This window comes from Grampus griseus, assembly GCF_964374135.1.
Source record: "Grampus griseus genome assembly, chromosome: 9".
NCBI classification, from domain to species: Eukaryota; Metazoa; Chordata; class Mammalia; order Artiodactyla; family Delphinidae; genus Grampus; species Grampus griseus.
The window spans coordinates 104,987,482-105,006,841 of NC_139003.1; the positions used below are offsets into that span (position 1 = coordinate 104,987,482).

The 19,360-nt window shown below is 43.5% G+C and overlaps 1 protein-coding gene across 1 annotated transcript in view; it reads left to right on the top strand.

The window, feature by feature from the left end:
- Window positions 1–18,956, top strand: part of LOC309827554 (checkpoint protein HUS1) — a 29,698-nt gene extending 10,742 nt beyond the window's left edge. The window contains exons 5-8 of the mRNA XM_082662270.1: window positions 351–425; window positions 4,674–4,773; window positions 17,393–17,512; window positions 18,682–18,956. Coding sequence (XP_082518396.1) covers window positions 351–425; window positions 4,674–4,773; window positions 17,393–17,512; window positions 18,682–18,764 — 378 coding nt within the window. The 3' untranslated portion in view covers window positions 18,765–18,956. The remainder of the gene's footprint in view (window positions 1–350; window positions 426–4,673; window positions 4,774–17,392; window positions 17,513–18,681) is intronic.
- Window positions 18,957–19,360: the final 404 nt, after the last annotated feature.

The following is a 19,360-nucleotide window of genomic DNA, read 5'->3' on the forward strand; positions in this document are numbered from 1 at the left end:
CCTTGAGCCTGGGTGTGAACCCCTGGAGGACGGCCTCCCCCGGTGCTGAGCCTTAGTCCCCTGGGGCACGTGCAGAGGGCATCTTGGCTGCAGGGCTGCAGTCTTGGAAGCAGGGAATGCCTGCAGGGACATGGTCACTGATGTCACCAGAGGCAGGCATGAGTGAGTGAAGTTGTAAACTTGTTTTTCTTTTTATATTTTAAAAAGGACCTGTATTCAGGCAATTTAAAAACAAGATTCCAGAGCTTTTAAGCGTACACACATTGTGAACAGGTAATGAGCACCTGTCAGTACTTGACTATGTTATGTCAATGTGTTAATACTCCTGATTTTTCTCATTTGCTTTATAGGTTAGTATTTATTTACCAGTCTTGAAGACTATGAAGAGCATTGTGGAGAAGATGAAAAACATCAGCAATCACCTTGTAAGTCCTAACTTCTTGGAAAAGAGCTCCCAAGTGTGTGGTTTTGGCTGCGTGTCCTGGGAGGAGCCTCGTCTGATGGAGTCTTGGTGCCCTGCCATTCACCATGTGGTGTCCGCGTGGGGCGTCCCTCACCCCCTGGCTCTGGGGGCCTGGCTGGTTGTTGAGAGCCTGCAGTTTTACAGGTGCCTGTAGCAACCTGCTCAGGTCTTCTCAACTTTCCTCACTCGCATTTGCCCTAGTCCCTCATATCTATATTAATAGTATGTTAAGGATATATTCAACAGTTCTGGCTTTCTTTCCATATGTTCTGGACAGCATATTACATGTTTTATCTGATAATGTTCTGGACAGCATATTACATGTTTTATCTGATAATGTACATATTTTCTTATGATCACTGATGCTTGCCTCTGCTGCTGCCAGATGTCTCTGTGAGCCCAGGACGGAGATCCCCCAGGACACACCCCTCTTCCTGTAGGCAGCTCTTAGGTCAGCTCGAGGGTCATGTTTACTTCCCTGTTTTCTTCTGTGAAGGTTTTCTGCCAATGTCATGAAACGCTATATGTGACAGTGACAGTGTTGGGGGATCGTGTGGGTCATTCTCCTTCCCTCCCAGGGTTCTCCTGAGTTCTGCACTCACCCCCAAAACTCATTCGATTGTGTCCCTGGATGTTTCATTATAGAAACCCCGGTCCACCTGGTGAAACCTTTGCTCTTCGGTGTCTGCAGGCCAGTTACCTGCCACATGGCTGCCCCCTCCCTGCAGAACTCCTCTAGACTCTTGTCCATCCCCACAGCACCGGTTCTTCCCAGGCCCCGTCTCTGCCGTTCACACTTGGCTGCTTCTCTCCCGTTGTCCCCTGGAAAGCACTTAGCCCTTCTCACTGCTCATCAGAATTCCCAGACCTTCTCCCACCACACTGGCTGTAAGCCCCTCCTCTGCCGAGCTGCTCTGTTCAGCACTACATAAGTTACCTGCTAGCACCTGGGAACCCCTCCTAAAGTGGCAGCTTCCTGAAAAGGGAAATTGTCTTAACCGTCTCTGCGTGACAGCCACCCACTGTGGGGTTGCCAGTCAGCACGTGGGTAATAGGTGTTTGCGCATGGACCTGGAATGAAACTTAGTTTCAAGAGATCTTTGGAATTACAAAAGTTTCCTGAAGCCTAGAAAACGTTGATGGGCTGTTTTATCACCGCAGGTGTGCTCGCTTGAGAGTAATTTTCTTCCATAACTTCATCTTTATAGATTTCACTTTAATTTAGGATGGCTTCAGATGAAGCAGTGTGTCCTGGGCAGACATGGGTGTTCTGCTCTGCCTGCCTTGATGTTGATCCAGTTGTCAGGCTGGGAGCTTCCTCTGAGGATACCCTGGGGACCTCCAGAGAGGTTCGAGAGGCCCAGGAGAGAAAAGGCAGGGCGAGTAAGTCAAGGATCCGATTGTTTGTTCTTTTGGTCCAAGGGAAATGAGTCAGCAAAGTCGCTTAGATAAAATCATCAAAGGTGTTTTTCTCTTCCCTGGAGTGTTTAAAAGCCAGAATTTTGTGGAAGTGGTTCCTGCACTGTGAAATACTAAGGGGAAAGTTATCAAGCATATGGAAAGTTGGAGTAGCCAAATGCATAACGAGATCTACTTGAGTAACCAGAATTCTGTGTCTGAAGATTACAGGCAAGAGACCTAAGGAAAATGACTAGGACTTAACACATTAAAAATATCCCTGTCCCGTCAGATGCCCCAGCGGCCCTTGATGAGATGCCATCCTTACCTTACTTCCTTTAATGAGAGACGTGGCCAGTGGGGGTGGGTTGCGTGTACGACTCAGGTAGGAACAGAAAAAACAGGCATGGACTGACAGAAGTCTCCGCCAGGTTTTAAGGCATTGGGCTCCCCTCCAACCAAATGCCAGTTCTGGTTCAGGAGGTCTGCGGTGGGGTCAGGCTGAGTTTCTGACGGGCGCGCAGGGATGCTGTTGCTGTGGTAGACACGTGGGTCGGCGGTGCTTGGTGGTTGGAGCAGTGCTCTGTTGCTTACACCTTATACGTTGTCTCAGCCTCAGAGGAGCCGAGTCCTTGCAGCCACCCTGGGCCCCCTGCTGAGCGGTGCGCCCCGGTGCTGGGTGTTATCCAGCACGAGAATGGCAGCCTAACTGTCACAGTGGCTCTGTGACTTTTTGTGAATCGAGATCATTTATGTTAGGTTCCCAGTGCGTTTAGCCACTCTTCCGTAAATGGTGGGTAATTATCATTTGGGGAATCTCCGAAAGAGGTAAGACTTTGTCCAAGTCCCTAAGAAGCAAAGTATGTTGACGTGGCTAATACTCTGGCCATCGCTCACAAAATAAACACGGCGACCAGTGTTCAGAGTGTTGCTCGTGAACTCCCTTGGCAAGTTCTGTTTGAACACTGCCCCACACCAGGCACCGGGTGTGGTCAGAGGTGTGGAGCTACTGTTTGATCACTCAGGCGGTGGGGATGTGAAGAAAGTTGCGAGAGTGTTTGAAGTCTGGAGTGAATCTAGAACCTTGCAAGCTGCCTTCTTGAATAAATCTGTATTTATATAAAACCTGTTTTTCAAAAGCGGGGAGAATTTACAGGTAGATACTGAGTGTGTGCTTACTCAAAGCAGACGGGCCTGTGTTAGCTTTAGAGTCCCGGTAAGCACAAGGATTGTTTTACATATTTCAGTCAAGTATTGTGTCCAGATAAGAGAGCGGGCTTAGAAACATCACCGTGTGTTTCTGGGTAGTGAAAGAATAATGAATTCTTCTCATTCAGAGGTACGTTTACTAGATGATGCAGCAAGGAAATGTAGAGGCTGTTTTCTGTGTAATGTCAAAGCCTTAGAAATGAGAGCTCACTCAAGTTAAAAACATTTTTTGATTTTGTTACTAGGATGGAAACTATTCAGAGTTCACTAATTTTAAGGAACAAGAATAAGGTCTGCTAGGTGACACTCCGAAGTAAATCTGTCTGAGATTTAGCTGCAGCTGAGCCCTGCGGAGCAGGCTGTGCTCCGCTCACCCATGGCCTCTGCCCCTCTTGCCGCGCCTCTGGAATGGCTCCTCGGCCAGACGACCACCATCACCTGTGGCGGCTCGGTGGCCTCTTGCATTGTTGGTTGAGCAAAATGCTGGCTTGCATGCTGCTGCACGGGCTTTCCGAAGACCTGCCAGGCTTTAGAGATGGCCAGATACCGACGGTAAAAGGCGAAGTGCAGCGTGCCCTGGGCAGATTGCCCAAATCTTGGTACCTGTATCATGTCGTGGTACCTGTATCTTTCTCTGAACTTAATTTCTAGATTCTGTCCCGTTTAGAGACCCTGTTGGTTGGTGGAGGGCAGAGCTTGAAAGGAAAGGGCCCCTCTGATCTTGGGAGAAGTTCCAGGCACTGTTGGGGCGGGGGGAGGTGTGGCCGGTAGGGGCCACGGCAATTGGTCACCAAGCCCAGCTGTCCTCTGAGTACGGAAAGCCCAGCGGCCACGGGGCCCCGCAGCTTGTTGGAGTCCTGGACACCTGACGGCATCTTCGGGCCTTTCTGAATTTGGAAATCTCACTTCCCAATGTCTGAGTTTATTTTTCAGGTAGATGGTTATGTTCTCCTGATATTCTGAAGGCTTTCTGATTATGTGGAATTGGCAGTTGTAATAGATGGTTTGGTCCATTTATAAAGATAAGGCAGGTGGGGCTTCCCTGGGGCTTCCCTGGTGGCGCAGTGGTTGAGAGTCCGCCTGCCGACGCAGGGGATGCGAGTTCGTGCCCCGGTCCGGGAAGATCCCACATGCCATGGAGCGGCTGGGCCCATGAGCCATGGCTGCTGAGCCTGCGTGTCCGGAGCCTGTGCCCCGCAACGAGAGAGGCCACAACAGTGAGAGGCCCACGTACCGCAAAAAAAATAAATAAATAAGGCAGGTGGTGAGCTTCTAACTTCACGTTCTCTTCCGGTTCTCCTCCCTCTGTTTTGCAGGAGTCACACAGTGTCTGTGTTGTCAGAGCTGCTAGCAGGGACCCCCAGCCTCACCTGTTCTCAGGTTTTCCCACGGCGCTCTGCACGTGGAGGGGCTGCTCTCCGGGGATTTCTGAGTCCCTGGCTCTCAGACCTTGTCTTCTTGCTGATGCCATGTGGGGCTTGGTGCTGTCAGGAGTGCCCTGCGTCTGGGGGGGCTACCTTGTCACCTGGTTTGTTGGAAGCTGATGTTCACTTTTTTATTTCCTTTTTCCTTTTCTTAACACTGTAAAATACTCAATTTGCAGATTATTGAAGCAAACCTAAATGGAGAATTGAACTTGAAAATAGAAACTGAACTAGTATGTGTTACAACTCATTTTAAAGATCTTGGAAATCCTCCATTAGGTAAGTTTCCTGCTGGGTTATTTCCTCATCCATAAAACCTGGGCTTGGGCTCAGTCTCCAAGAGCCCTTCCAGCTCTTCACATCCTGTGCCTTCTCCCAAAGATTGTAGTTTCTCACATGGGGTGGAGTTAGACATGTAGATGACACTCATTTTCTCCTACTTGTGTGTGTATTAAAAAGTAAGAAGTTTTTCTTTCTTTCTTTCATTTTTTTTTTTACATCTTTATTGGAGTATAATTGCTTTACAATGGGGTGTTAGTTTCTGCTTTATAACAAAGTGAATCAGTTATACATATACATATGTTCCCATATCTCTTCCCTCTTCAGTCTCCCTCCCACCCATCCTCCCTATCCCACCCCTCTAGGTGGTCACAAAGCACCGAGCTGATCTCCCTGTGCTATGCGGCTGCTTCCCACTAGCTATCCATTTTACATTTGGTAGTGTATATATGTCCATGCCACTCTCTCACTTTGTCACAGCTTACCCTTCCCCCTCCCCATATCCTCAAGTCCATTCTCTAGTAGGTCTGTGTCTTTATTCCCATCTTACCCCTAGGTTCTTCATGACCTTTTTTTTTTCTTAGATTCCATATATATGTGTTAGCATACAGTATTTCTTTTTCTCTTTCTGACTTATTACTTCACTCTGTATGACAGACTCTACGTCCATCCACCTCACTACAAATAACTCAGTTTCATTTCTTTTTATGGCTGAGTAATATTCCATTGTGTATATGTGCCACATCTTCTTTTATTCATCCGATGATGGACACTTAGGTTGTTTCCATCTCCTGGCTATTGTAAATAGAGCTGCAATGAACATTTTGGTACATGACACTTTTTGAATTATGGTTTTCTCAGGGTATATGCCCAGTAGTGGGATTGCTGGGTCATATGATAGTTCTATTTGTAGTTTTTTAAGGAACTTCCATACTGTTCTCCATAGTGGCTGTACCAATTCACATTCCCACCAGCAGTGCAAGAGTGTTCCCTTTTCTCCACACCCTCTCCAGCGTTTATTGTTTCCATATTTTTTGATGATGGCTATTCTGACCGGTGTGAGATGATATCTCATTGTAGTTTTGATTTACATTTCTCTAATGATTAACGATGTTGAGCATCCTTTCATGTGTTTGTTGGCAATCTGAATATCTTCTTTGGAGAAATGTCTATTTAGTTCTTCTGCCCATTTTTGGATTGGGTTGTTTGCTTTTTTGTTATTTAGCTGCATGAGCTGCTTGTAAATTTTGGAGATTAATCCTTTGTCCGTTGCTTCATTTGCAAATATTTTCTCCCATTCTGAGGGTTGTCATTTGGTCTTGTTTATGGTTTCCTTTGCTGTGCAAAAGCTTTTAAGTTTCATTAGGTCCCATGTTTTTATTTTTGTTTTACTTCCATTTCTCTAGGAGGTGGGTCAAAAAGGATCTTGCTGTGATTTATGTCATAGACTGTTCTGCCTATGTTTTCCTCTAAGAGTTTGATAGTTTCTGGCCTTAAATTTAGGTCTTTAATCCATTTTGAGTTTACTTTTGTGTTAAGGTGTTAGGGAGTGTTCTAATCTCATACTTTTACATGTACCTGTCCAGTTTTCCCAGCACCACTTATTGAAGAGGCTGTCCTTTCTCCACTGTACATTTCGGCCTCCTTTATCAACGATAAGGTGACAATATGTGCGTGGGTTTATCTCTGGGCTTTCTATCCTGTTCCGTTGATCAATATTTCTGTTTTTGTGCCAGTACCATACTGTCTTGATTACTGTAGCTTTGTAGTATAGTCTGAAGTCAAGGACCCTGATTCCTCCAGCTCCGTTTTTCATTCTCAAGATTGCTTTGGCTATATGGGTTTTGTTGTGTTTCCATACAAATTGTGAAATTTTTTGTTCTAGTTTTGTGAAAAATGCCAGTGGTAGTTTGATAGGGATTGCATTGAATCTGTACATTGCTTTGGGTAGTAGAGTCACTTTCACAATGTTCATTCTTCTAATCCAAGAACATGGTATATCTCTCCATCTATTTGTATCATCTTGAATTTCTTTCATCAATGTCTTATAATTTTCTGCATGCAGGTCTTTTGTCTCCTTAGGTCAGTTTATTCCTAGATATTTTATTGTTTTTGTTGCAGTGGTAAATGGGAGTGTTTTCTTGATTTCACGTTCAGATTTTTCATCATTAGTGTATAGGAATGCCAGAGATTTCTGTGCATTAATTTTGTATCCTGCTACTTTACCAAATTCAATGATTAGCTGTAGTAGTTTTCTGGTAGCATCTTTAGGATTCTCTGTGTATAGTATCATGTCATCTGCAAACAGTGACAGCTTTACTTCTTCTTTTCTGATTTGGATTCCTTTTAATTCCTTTTATTCTCTGATTGCTGTGGCTATAACTTCCAAAACTATGTTGAATAAGAGTGGTGAGAGTGGGCAACCTTGTCTTGTTCCTGATGTTAGTGGAAATGCTTTCAGTTTTTCACCATTGAGGACGATGTTGGCTGTGGTTTTGTCATGTATGGCCTTTATTATGTTGAGCAAAGTTCCCTTTATGCCTACTTTCTGGAGGGTTTTTATCATAAATGGGTGTTGAATTTTGTCGAAAGCTTTCTATGCATCTATTGAGATGACCATATGGTTTTTCTCCTTCAATTTGTTAATATGGTGTATCACATTGATTGATTTGCGTATATTGAAAAATCCTTGCATTCCTGGAATAAACCCCACTTGATCATGGTGTATGATCCTCTTAATGTGCTATTGGATTCTGTTTGCTAGTATTTTGTTGAGGATTTTTGCATCTATGTTCATCAGTGATATTGGCCTGTAATTTTCTTTCTTTGTGACATCCTTGTCTGGTTTTGGTATCAGGGTGATGGTGGCCTGGTAGAATGAGTTTGGGAGTGTTCCTCCCTCTGCTATATTTTGGAAGAATTTGAGAAGGATAGGTGTTAGCTCTTCTCTAAATGTTTGATAGAATTCGCCTGTAAAGCCATGTGGTCCTGGGCTTTTGTTTGTTGGAAGATTTTTAATCATAGTTGCAATTTCAGTGCTTGTGATTGGTCTGTTCGTATTTTCTATTTCTTCCTGATTCAGTCTTGGCAGCGTTGTGCATTTCTAAGAATTTGTCCATTTCTTCCAGGTTGTCCATTTTATTGGCATAGTGTTGCTTGTAGTAATCTCTCACGATCCTTTGTATTTCTGCAGTGTCAGTTGTTACTTCTCCTTTTTCATTTCTAATTCTATTGATTTGTCTTCTCCCTTTTTTTCTTGATGAGTCTGGCTAATGTTTTATCAATTTTGTTTATCTTCTCAAGGAACCAGCTTTTAGTTTTATTGATCTTTGCTATTGTTTCCTTCATTTCTTTTTCATTTATTTCTGATCTGATCTTTATGATTTCTTTCTTTCTGCTAACTTTGGGGGGTGTTTTTTGTTCTTCTTTCTCTAATTGCTTTAGTTGCAAGGTTAGGTTGTTTATTCAAGATGTTTCCTGTTTCTTAATGTAGGATTGTATTGCTATACACTTCCCTCTTAGAATTGCTTTTGCTGCATCCCATAGGTTTTGGCTCATCCTGTCTCCATTGTCATTTGTTTCTAGGTATTTTTTGATTTCTTCAGTGATCACTTCGTTATTAAGTAGTGTATTGTTTAGCCTCCGTGTATTTGTATTTTTTACAGATCTTTTCTTGTAATTGATATCTATTCTCATAGCCTTGTGGTCGGAAAAGATACTTGATACAATTTCAATTTTCTTAAATTTACAAAGGCTTGATTTGTGACCCAAGATATGATCTATCCTGGAGAATGTTCCATGAGCACTTAAGAAAAATGTGTGTTCTGTTGTTTTTGGATGGAATGTCCTATAAATATCAATTAAGTCCATCTTGTTTAATGTATCATTTAAAGCTTGTGTTTCCTTATTTATTTTCATTTTGGATGATCTGTCCATTGGTGAAAGTGGGGTGTTAAAATCCCCTACTATGATTGTGTTACTGTCGATTTCCCCTTTTTTGGCTGTTAGTATTTTTCTTATGTATTGAGGTGCTCCTATGTTGGGTGCATAAATATTTACAGTTGTTATATCTTCTTCTTGGATCGATCCCTTGATCATTATGTAGTGTCCTTCTGTGTCTCTTCTAATAGTCTTTATTTTAAAGTCTGTTTTGTCTGATATGAGAATTGCTACTCCAGCTTTGTTTTGGTTTCCATTTGCATGGAATATCTTTTTCCATCCCCTCACTTTCAGTCTGTAGGTGTCTCTAGGTCTGTCGTGTGTCTCTTGTACACAGCATATATATGGGTCTTGTTTTTGTATACATTCAGCCAGTCTGTGTCTTTTGGTGGGAGCATTTAATCCATTTACACGTAAGGTAATTATCGATATGTACGTTCCTATTCCCATTTTCTTAATTATTTTGGGTTTGTTATTGTAGGTCTTTTTCCTTCTCTTGTGTTTCTTGCCTAGAGAAGATAGGTGGTGGTTTGGTGGTGCTGAACTCTCAGCTTTTGCTTGTCTGTAAAGATTTTAATTTCTCCATCAAATCTGAATGAAATCCTTGCTGGGTAGAGTAATCTTGGTTGTAGGTTTTTCTCCTTCATCACTTTAAATATGTCCTGCCAGTCCCTTCTGGCTTGCAGAGTTTCTGCTGAAAGATCAGCTGTTAACCTTATGGGTATTCCCTTGTGTGTTATTTGTTTTTCCCTTGCTGCTTTTAATATGTTTTCTTTGTATTTACTTTTTGACAGTTTGATTAATATGTGTCTTGGTGTGTTTCTTTTTAGATTTATCCTATATGGGACTCTCTATGCTTCCTAGACTTGATTAACTATTTCCTTTCCCATATTAGGGAAGTTTTCAACTAAAATCTCTTCAAATATTTTCTCAGTCCCTTTCTTTTTCTCTTCTTCTTCTGGAACCCCTATAATTCAAATGTTGGTACGTTTAATGTTGTCCCAGAGGTCTCTGAGACTGTCCTCAGTTCTTTTCATTCTTTTTTCTTTATTCTGCTCTGCAGTAGTTATTTCCACTATTTTATCTTCCAGATCACTTATCTGTTCTTCTGCCTCAGTTATTCTGCTATTGATCCCTTCCAGAGTATTTTTTATTTCTTTTATTGTCTTGTTCATTGTTGCTTGTTTCATCTTTAGTTCTTATATGTCCTTGTTAAATGTTTCTTGCATTTTCTCCATTCTATTTCCAATATTTTGGATCATCTTTACTATCATTATTCTGAATTCTTTTTCAGGTAGACTGCCTATTTCCTCTTCCTTTGTTAGGTCTGGTGGGTTTTTATCTTGCTCCTTCATCTGCTATGTGTTTTTCTGTCCCTCATTTTGCTTATCTTACTGTGTTTGGGGTCTCCTTTTTGCAGGCTGCAGGTTCGTAGTTTCCGTTGTTTTTGGTGTCTGTCCCCAGCTAAAGTTGGTTCAGTGGGTTGTGTAGGCTTCCTGGTGGAGGGGACTGGTACCTGTGTTCTGTTGGATGAGGCTGGATCTTGTCTCTCTGGTGGGCAGGTCCACGTCTGGTGGTGTGTTTTGGGGTGTCTGTGGACTTATTATGATTTTAGGCAGCCTCTCTGCTAATGGGTGGGGTTGTGTTCCTGTCTTGCTAGTTGTTTGGCATAGGGTGTCCAGCGCTGTAGCTTGCTGGTCGTTGAGTGAAGCTGGGTGTTGTTGTTGAGATGGAGATCTCTGGGAGATTTTTGCCATTTGATATTACGTGGAGCTGGGAGGTCTTTTGTGGACCAGTGTCCTGAAGTTGGCTCTCCCACCTCAGAGGCACAGCACTGACTCCTGGCTGCAGCACCAAGAGCCTTTCATCCACATGGCTCAGAATAAAAGGGAGAAAAAGTAGAAAGAAAGAAGGAAAGAAGGAAGGAAGGAAGGAAGGGGACAATAAAAGAAAGTAGGATAAAATAAAATAAAGTTATTAAAATAAAAAATAATTATTAAGAAAAAATTTTTTTAAAAAGTAAATAAAAACAAAGCAAAAACAACCCCGACGGATAGAAACCTAAGACAGATGGTGAAAGCAAAGGTATACAGAGAAAATCTCACACAGAAGCATACACATACACACTCACAAAAAGAGGAAAAGGGGAAATAATAATAAATCTTGCTCTCAAAGTCCACCTCCTCAATTTGGGATGGTTTGTTGTCTATTCAGGTATTCCACAGATGCAGGGTACATCAAGTTGATTGTGGAGATTTAATCAGCTGCTCCTGAGGCTGCTGGGAGAGATTTCCCTTTCTCTTCTTTGTTTGCACAGCTCCCGGGGCTCAGCTTTGTATTTGGCCCCGCCTCTGCGTGTAGGTTGCCAGAGGGCATCTGTTCTTCGCTCAGACAGGACGGGGTTAAAGGAGCAGCTGATGCGGGGTCTGTGGCTCACTGAGGCCGGGGAATGGGAGGGACACGATGCAGGGCGAGCCTGTAGCGGCAGAGGCCGGCTTGACGTTGCACCAGCCTTAGGCGCGCCATGCATTATCCCCCGGAAGTTGTCCCTGGATCCTGGGACCCTGGCAGTGGTGGGGTGCACAGGCTACCTGGAAGGGAGGTGTGGATAGTGACCTGTGCTCGCACACAGGCTTCTTGGTGGTGGCAGCAGCAGCCTTAGCGTCTCATGCCCGTCTCGGGGGTCCGCGCTGTTAGCTGCAGTTCACTCCCCTCTCTGGAGCTCCTTTAAGCAGCGCTCTTAATCCTCCTCACACACCAGGAAACAAAGAGGGAAGCAAAAGTCTCTTGTCTCTTTGGCAGATCCAGACTTTTCCCCAGACTCCCTCCGGGCTAGCCGTGGTGCACTAACCCTGTGCAGGCTGTGTTCACGCTGCCAACCCCAGTCCTCTCCCTGTTACATTATTTATAATAGCAAATCACCTGCTAATGTTGGAGGGTCTCCTGCAGAGGCAGGGGGTGGCTGTGGCTCACCGTGGGGACAAGGACATTGAGAGGAGAAGTTCTGGGAAGTACTCCTTGGCATGAGCCCTCTCATTTTTTTTTTTAATTGTTGGAATATAGTTGCCTTACAATGTTGTGTTAGTTTCAGGTGTATGGCAGAGTGATTCAGTTATATGTGTGTGTGTGTGTGTGTGTGTGTGTGTGTATACACACACACACACACACACACACACACATATATATTCTTTTTCTGATTCTTTTCCCATATGGGTTATTACAGAGTACTGAGTGTAGTTTCCTTGCTATACAGTAGGTCCTTGTCATTTATTTTATATATACTGGTTTATATACATTAATCCCAAACTCCTGGTTTATCCATCCCCTTCACCTATTCACTCCTGTTTTAGGGAGTGTCCTAATTTCATTCTTTTACACGTGGTTGTCCAGTTTTCCCAGCAGCACTTATCGAAGAGACTGTCTTTTCTCCATTGTATATTTTGGGATTCTTTATAAAAGATTAATTAACCACAGGTATGTGGGTTTATTTCTGGATTTTCCATCCTCTTCCATTGATCTGTATTTCTGTTTTTGTGGCAGTACCTTACTGTTTTGATGACTGTAGCTTTGTACTATAGTCTGAAGTCAGAGAGCCTGATTCCGCCAGGTCCATTTTTCTTTCTCAAGATTGCTTTGGCTATTTGGGGTCTTATTTGTTCCCATCCAAATTTTAAAATGTTTTGTTCTAGTTCTGTGAAAAATGTCATTGGTAATTTGATGGGGATTGCATTGAGTCTGTAGATTGCCTTAGGTGGTATAGTCATTTTGATTCTTCCAGTCCAGGAGCATGGTATATTTTTCTGTTTGTGTCATCTCTGATTTCTTTCATCAACGTCTTATAGTTTTTGGAGTGCAGGTCTTTGCCTCCTTAGGTAGGTTTATTCCTAGGTATTTTATTCTTTTTGATGCAATGATAAATGGGATTGTTTCCTTAATTTTTCTTTCTGATCTTTTGTTGTTAATGTGTAGAAATGCAACAGATTTCTGTGTATTAAAAATCTTGTGTCCTGCAACTTTACTGAATTCATTGATGAGCTCTAGTAGTTTTCTGGTAGCATCTTTAGGATTTTCTATGTATAGAATCATGTCATATGCAAACAGTGACAGTTTTACTTTTTTTCCAATTTGGATTCCTTTTATTTCTTTTTCTTCTCTGATTGTTCTGGCTAGGTCTTCCGAAAGTATGTTGAAAAAACGTGGCAGAAGTGGACATCCGTATCTTGTTCCTGATCTTAGAGGAAATGCTGTCAGCTTTTCACCGTTGACTATGATGTTAGCTGTGGGTTTGTCATATATGGCCTTTATTATGTTAAGGTAGGTTTCCTCTGTGCCCACTTTCTGGAGAGTTTTTATCATAAATGGTGTTGAATTTTGTCAAAAGCTTTTTCTGCATCTGTTGATGCATGTTGGGATGGTCATATGGTTTCTTTATTTTTTGTTAATGTGGTATATCACACTGATTGTTTTGCGGATATTGAAAATTCTTTGCATCCCTGGGATAAATCCCACTTGGTCATAGTGTATGATCCTTTTAATGTGTTTTTGGATTCTTTTTGCTAGTATTTTGCTGAGGATTTTTGTGTCTGTGTTCATCAGTGATATTGGCCTGTAATTTTCTTTTTTTGGTATCTTTGGTTTTGCTATCAGGGTAATGGTGGCCTCATAGAATGAGCTTGGGAGTGTTCCTTCCTTTGCAAATTTTTGGAAGAGTTTCAGAAGAATAGGTGTTAACTCTCCTCCTCTCTGTGTTTGATAGAACACACCTGTGGTCCTGGACTTTCGTTCATTGGAAGATTTTTAGTCACAGTTTCAAATTCAGTACTCCTGATTAGTCTGTTCATATTTTCTGTTTCTTCCTGGTTCAGTCTTGGGACATGGTACCTTTCTAAGAATTTTTCCATTTCTTCTAGGTGGTCCATTTTATTGGCGTATAGTTGCTTGTAGTAGTCTCTTATGATCCTTTGTATTTCTTTGGTGTCTGTTGTAACTTCTCCTTTTCCATTTCTAATATTATTGATTTGGATCCTCTCCCTTTTTTTCTTGATGAGTTTGGCTAAAGGTTTATCACTTTTGTTTATCTTTTCAAAGAACCAGCTTTTAGTTTCATTGATCTTTTCTACTTCCTTCATCTGTAGTTCATTTATTTGTGCTGTGATCTTTATGATTTCTTTCCTTCTACTAACTTTGGGTTTTGTTTGTTCTTTCTCTATTTGCTTGTTTTCATATCCATTCAGCCAGTCTAAGTCTTTTAATTGGAGCATTTAATCCATTTACATTCAAGGTAATTACTGGTATGTATGTTCCTATTGCCATTTTGTTAATTGTTTTGTGTTTGTTTTTGTAGGTTTTTTTCCTTCCCTTCCTCTTTTGTTCTTATGTGATTTGATGGCTGCCCTTAGTGTTGTGTTTGGATTCCTTTTTCTTTTTTGTGTGTATATGTATTGTAGATTTTTGGTTTGCAGTTCCCATGATGTTTTGATATGGCAGGCTACATATATACAAAACTGTACTCTTGTCTTCTCACGATTGCTGGTTTTCATGTCATATTTGTGTGTGGATGATTTCCTACTTTTACTGTATGCTTGCCTTTACCAGCAAGCTTTACCATTCCTCATTTTCTCGTTTCTAGTTGTGACCTTTTCTTTTTCGCCTAGAGAACTTCATTTAGCATTTGTTGCAAAGCTGGTTTGGTGATGCTGAATTCTTTTAGCTTTTGCTTGTCTGTAAAGCTTTTGATTTCTCCACTGAATCTGAACAAGAGCCTTGCTGGGTATTCTTGGTTATAGGTTTTCCTTTTCATCACTTGAAATATATTGTGCCACTCCCTTCTGGGCTGCAGAGTTTCTGGTGAGAAATAAACTGATAACCTTATGGGGATTCCCTTGTATGTTATTTGTTGCTTTTCCCTTATTGCTTTTAATATTTTTTTCTTTGTCTTTTATTTCTGTCAATTTGATTACAGTGTGTCTCAGCAAGTTCCTCCTTGGGTTTGTCTTGTATGAGACTCTGCACTTCCTGGACTTGGGTGACTATTCCCTTTCCCAGGTTAGGGAAGTTTTCAGCTATTATCTCTTCAAATACTTTCTCAGACCCTTTCTCTCTCTCTTCTCCTTCTGGGACACTTATAATGGGAATGTTGGTGTTTTTAACGTTGTCCCAGAGGTCTCTTAAATTGTCCTCATTTCTTTTCATTCTTTTTTCTTTATTCTCTTGTGCAGCAGTGATTTCCCACCATTCTGTCTCCCAGTTCACTTATCTGTTCTTCTGCCTCATTTATTCTGCTATTGGTTCCTTCTAGTGTATTTTTCATTTCAGTTATTGAATTGTTCTACTCTGTTGTTTATATTTTTTAGCTGTTTGTTAAACATTTCTTGTCTCTTCTCGGTGTGTGCCGCCATTCTTTTTCAGAGATCTTGAAACATCTTTACTGTCACTACTCTGATTTCTTTTTCAGGTAGATTGTCTATCTCCACTTAACGTAGTTGTTCTTCTGGGGTTTTATCTTGTTCCTTCATCTGGAACATATTCCTCTGCTTGTCCCATTTTGTCTAACTTTTTGTGTTTGCGATCCCACAGGCTGCGGGATTGTAGTTCCTCTTGCTTCTGATTTCTGCCCCCTGGTGGGTGAAGCTGGTTTGGAGGCTTGTGCAGGTTTCCTGGTGGGAGGGATTAGTGCTTGCCCACTATCAGGTGGAGCTGGGTCTTGTCCATCTGGTGCACAGGGACTTGTGGAGGGGTGTGTTTGGAGGCGGCTGTTGACTTAAGATGACTAGGCAGCCTGTCTGCTGATGGGCGGGGCCATTCCCCCATCCTGTTGCTTGTTTGTGCTGAGGTGTCCCAGCACTGGAGCCTAAGGCTGTTGGGTGGGGCCGGGTCTTGGTGTCAAGAAGGCTGCCTCCAGGAGAGCTCACGCCGATGAGTACTCAGTGTTACCTCTGCCACCAGTGTCCTTTTCTCCACAAAAGTGAGCCACAGCCACCCCCCACTTCCTCGGGAGACCCTCCAAGACCAGCGGGTAGGTCTGGCCCAGGCTGATATGAAGTCACTGCAGTTTTCCCTGGGTCCCGGTGTGCATGAGACTGTGTGTGCACCCTTCAAGGATGGAGTCTTTGTTTCCCCAGTCCTGTGGAGCTCTTGCACTCAAGCCCCGCTGGCCTTCAAAGCCAGGTGCTCTGGGGGCTCCTCCTCCCGATGCTGGGCCCCCAGGCTGGGGAGCCTGATGTGGGGCTCAGAATTCTCCCTCCTCTGGGAGAACCTCTGCGATAATAGTTATTTTCCAGTTTGTGTGTCACCCACCCAGCTGGTGTAGGATTTGATTGTATTGTGAATGTGCCCCTCCTACCATCTCCTTGCGGCTTTTTCTTTGTCCTTGGATGTAGAATATCATTTTGGTAGGTTCCATTCTTTTTCTGTTGATGGTTTTTCAGCAGTTAGTTGTGATTTTGGTGTTTTCATGAGAGGAGGTAAGGAGGTGAGCTCAAGTCCTACTCCACTATCTTGTCTCCAACCCCACCCACTTTTCCTACTTTACTCTCTTTGGTACTTACAGAACTATATTAGCAAATATTAGCTTTTCGTGCGTCATCAACTTTCTTGTCCCATACAAGGTGGTAAGGGACTAGGAATCAGTTCAGCAAGCAGTGGATGAGGGGTGGTTGAGCGGATTGGCTCAGGAATCAGAGTCCTGTGCTGTGGAGCTCACGGTGGTGGGCAGGCTGTGGGAGGGAAGCTCCAGCAGGGAGCGAGGCAGAGGCCCTGGGGACGGTGCTCGCTCTGTGAAGGCCGTTTTAGTCACTCGTGTGTTCCAAAGTAGATCTAGTAAGGCTCCTGCCACTTTTAGAATTAAAATTCGTTACTACAAGTTTGCTTATTAGAGACACGTTGTAGCTTACCATTGCGAGGGAATTTTACTTCATAGTGATGGGCATGCTTCTGGAGCAAAGTGAAATCCATGTGAATAAAGCTTTGACAACAGTTGTATGAAATGACTTATTTTGGTGTTCCTCATTTTGTTTATTTTAGTAAGTAACAAAGAGGGTCTTTGATACCTTCCCAGAGATGAAAGGATGTTTTCTTCCCATTCATTCCACTTTATAATGAGAGGCCTTGCTTTAGGTGTATATGGTCTTTTTTTGGGGGGGGGGTTTATTTGGCCATGCCATGAGGTATGCGAGATCTTAGTTCCCCGACCGGGGATTGAACATGGGCCCTCAGCAGTGAAAGTGCAGAGTCCTAACCACTGGACCACCTGGGAAGTCCTGTATATGTTTCTAAGAGAAACTGTTTTCTTTGACCTTAAGAAGGAGATTGGGTCATATTTCAGGTCCCTATAATCAAAGATTCCCTTTACATTAGCGTAGTATTTTTGTGGGGCTGTGACTCTTGTGGGATCTTAGTTCCCTGACTAGGGATTGAACCCTGGCCCTCAGCAGTGAAAGCATGGAGTCCTAACCACTGGACCGCCAGGGAATTCCTCTTCCTTAAAAGAGTCAGTACTTAATAAATGTTTGTTTAGTGAGTGATTGCATTTATATCATGCAGTATTTCTCTAGGCTGCTAAAGTGAGTGGTCATGTAAATCATTTATTTAAATGATTTATTGATAAACAGTCATCGTACGATCTCTGGGTTCCCTGTTCCACTTGAAGATAATTGTATCTTAAAATATTCTGTCATTTTAGCTTCTGAAAATGCTTCTCAAAATAGAAACTCAGAGCAAATGGCTGAAGTGCACATAGACATTAGGAAGCTCCTACAGTTCCTTGCTGGACAACAAGTAAATCCTACAAAGGCCACATGCAGTAAGTTTGCATTTTGATTCGTTTTTCACACTTCAAGTACTTTCATCAACTGTAGTCTTAAGCGTTGTGTGCAGTTTCGTAAATGCAGGGAACAGCTCGGTCACTGGTGGACTCCAGTTTTCTGGGGTAGTCGGGTATTTGGGTTTTCCCGGCCAATGGGTGTGGGCTGCTTTGCCTGGCATCATGTGTGAGTCTGCACCTGGAGAGAAGCTGCATGTGGGCAGGGACGTCCAGCCCAGTCTTGCTGTGTTCCTCTAACCTTACGTATGTGGAGTCTCTGATACCGCTGGGCTTGGATTTAAGTTTCCATCTCAAAGCATTTCTTTCCTTCCTGTGTCTGAGCCTGACTTGTTGCAGTAGGCCAGTGTCTTGCCATCTGTGCTTCCTCTTGACTCCTGACTTTTAACAGTGGTTGGCTCTGCTGCCCGCCTCTGGGGAGCTCTCCCCACCGCCCTCAGTCTCCACCACCACCTCTGTGTGTGCAGCATGTCTTCTGAAGTGTCCTTCTGCTGGTCCCCTGTGTCCCTTCCCAACCTCCCATTCTCTTGGGACTGGTCTCTCAGCAGCCTGGGCATGTGCTCTTTGTTTGCCTTTCTCCTGCTGCCTGGCTCGTTCTAGCTTCAGCCAGCTTTCCTCAGGTGTGGCCTTCCCCATGGCTCCCCCTGCAGCTCCTGCCCTCGGTGGTATGGCCCTGGCAGCTGGGCTGCTTTCATGCTGCGGCCACTCCTCTTCCTCTTGTCTGGCTTCTCTTTTTGGTCTTGGGCCCCATGCCTCGGTGCTCACCTTAGGCTGCATGGTGCCTGCCCTTGCAGGCTGCCTTCTGCTCTCTAACAAGGCCCTGCATGCTTGGCTCTTCTCAGCACACTCAGGGCACCTGCTGATGGGAAGCTGCTTTTTTCCTGGAAGGATGGTGACTTGGGTACATGTGGCTTCTGGGAAGTCTGCCCTGTGGGTTTTTCCTTGGAGACCTTGGCCTGTTCCTCGGCAGCAGGTGAGCCAGCCTGGGCCAGGCCCCTGGTTTGGCATTGGCTGGGCCAGTTGAGACCAGTCACCTTGGGAGGGCCTGGGTGCTCCAGGAGAGGCTTGGGGGAGAAACTGCTACAGTGTTCAGGGTTGAAAGTGTGTGTACGGAATGGGTCTCGATGGTAATGGATTTCCTCTCTGCCTAGATATTGTGAAGAACAAGATTGTTCATTTTGACCTGCTCCATGAAGACGTCTCCCTGCAGTATTTCATCCCAGCGTTGTCGTAACCCCACCTATGGGATCGGGGAGCTCAGGGACTTTGGTCTGGACCTGAAGAGGCCGTAGGGCGATGTGTTCTAAGTCATTTGTCTCTGTCCCAACAGCAGTGAAATCCTATGTATTTTTACTTTTTTTCCCCTTCTATAATATTTTAACTAGAAATTGAATTAATGAATTAATGAAACACAGTTGGATAAACATTTCTTCATATTATTTCTTTATTATGTCTGCTTTGTTTTGCCTTTAAGACGTTGAAAACAAAAGTTAAAATTTATTTATTCATACTTTAAACTTTCTTATTAAAGTTGTAAAAATCCTCCTGTGTTTCAAATTGGTGTAGTAATCAAAACTGGCAAAGATAATGTTTGCTGAGCCTGGCACTTTTCCCCAAGGCACTGTCTCCAGCTCAGCATGTCACTGTGGGAACAGACCTGGGGCACTTAAGTTTCCGTGTGCTTGGAGCTCAAGAAGGTGAGGACGGCCCTCCTGCCACCTCTGTCCCACAGAGCGGACCCCGCAGAGCATCTTGGGGTCGGGCTGCACTTGGTGCGGCCTTGTCATGACGCCCATGGACACTGGAGTTGGCCCCTGTGGTGCCGTGAGG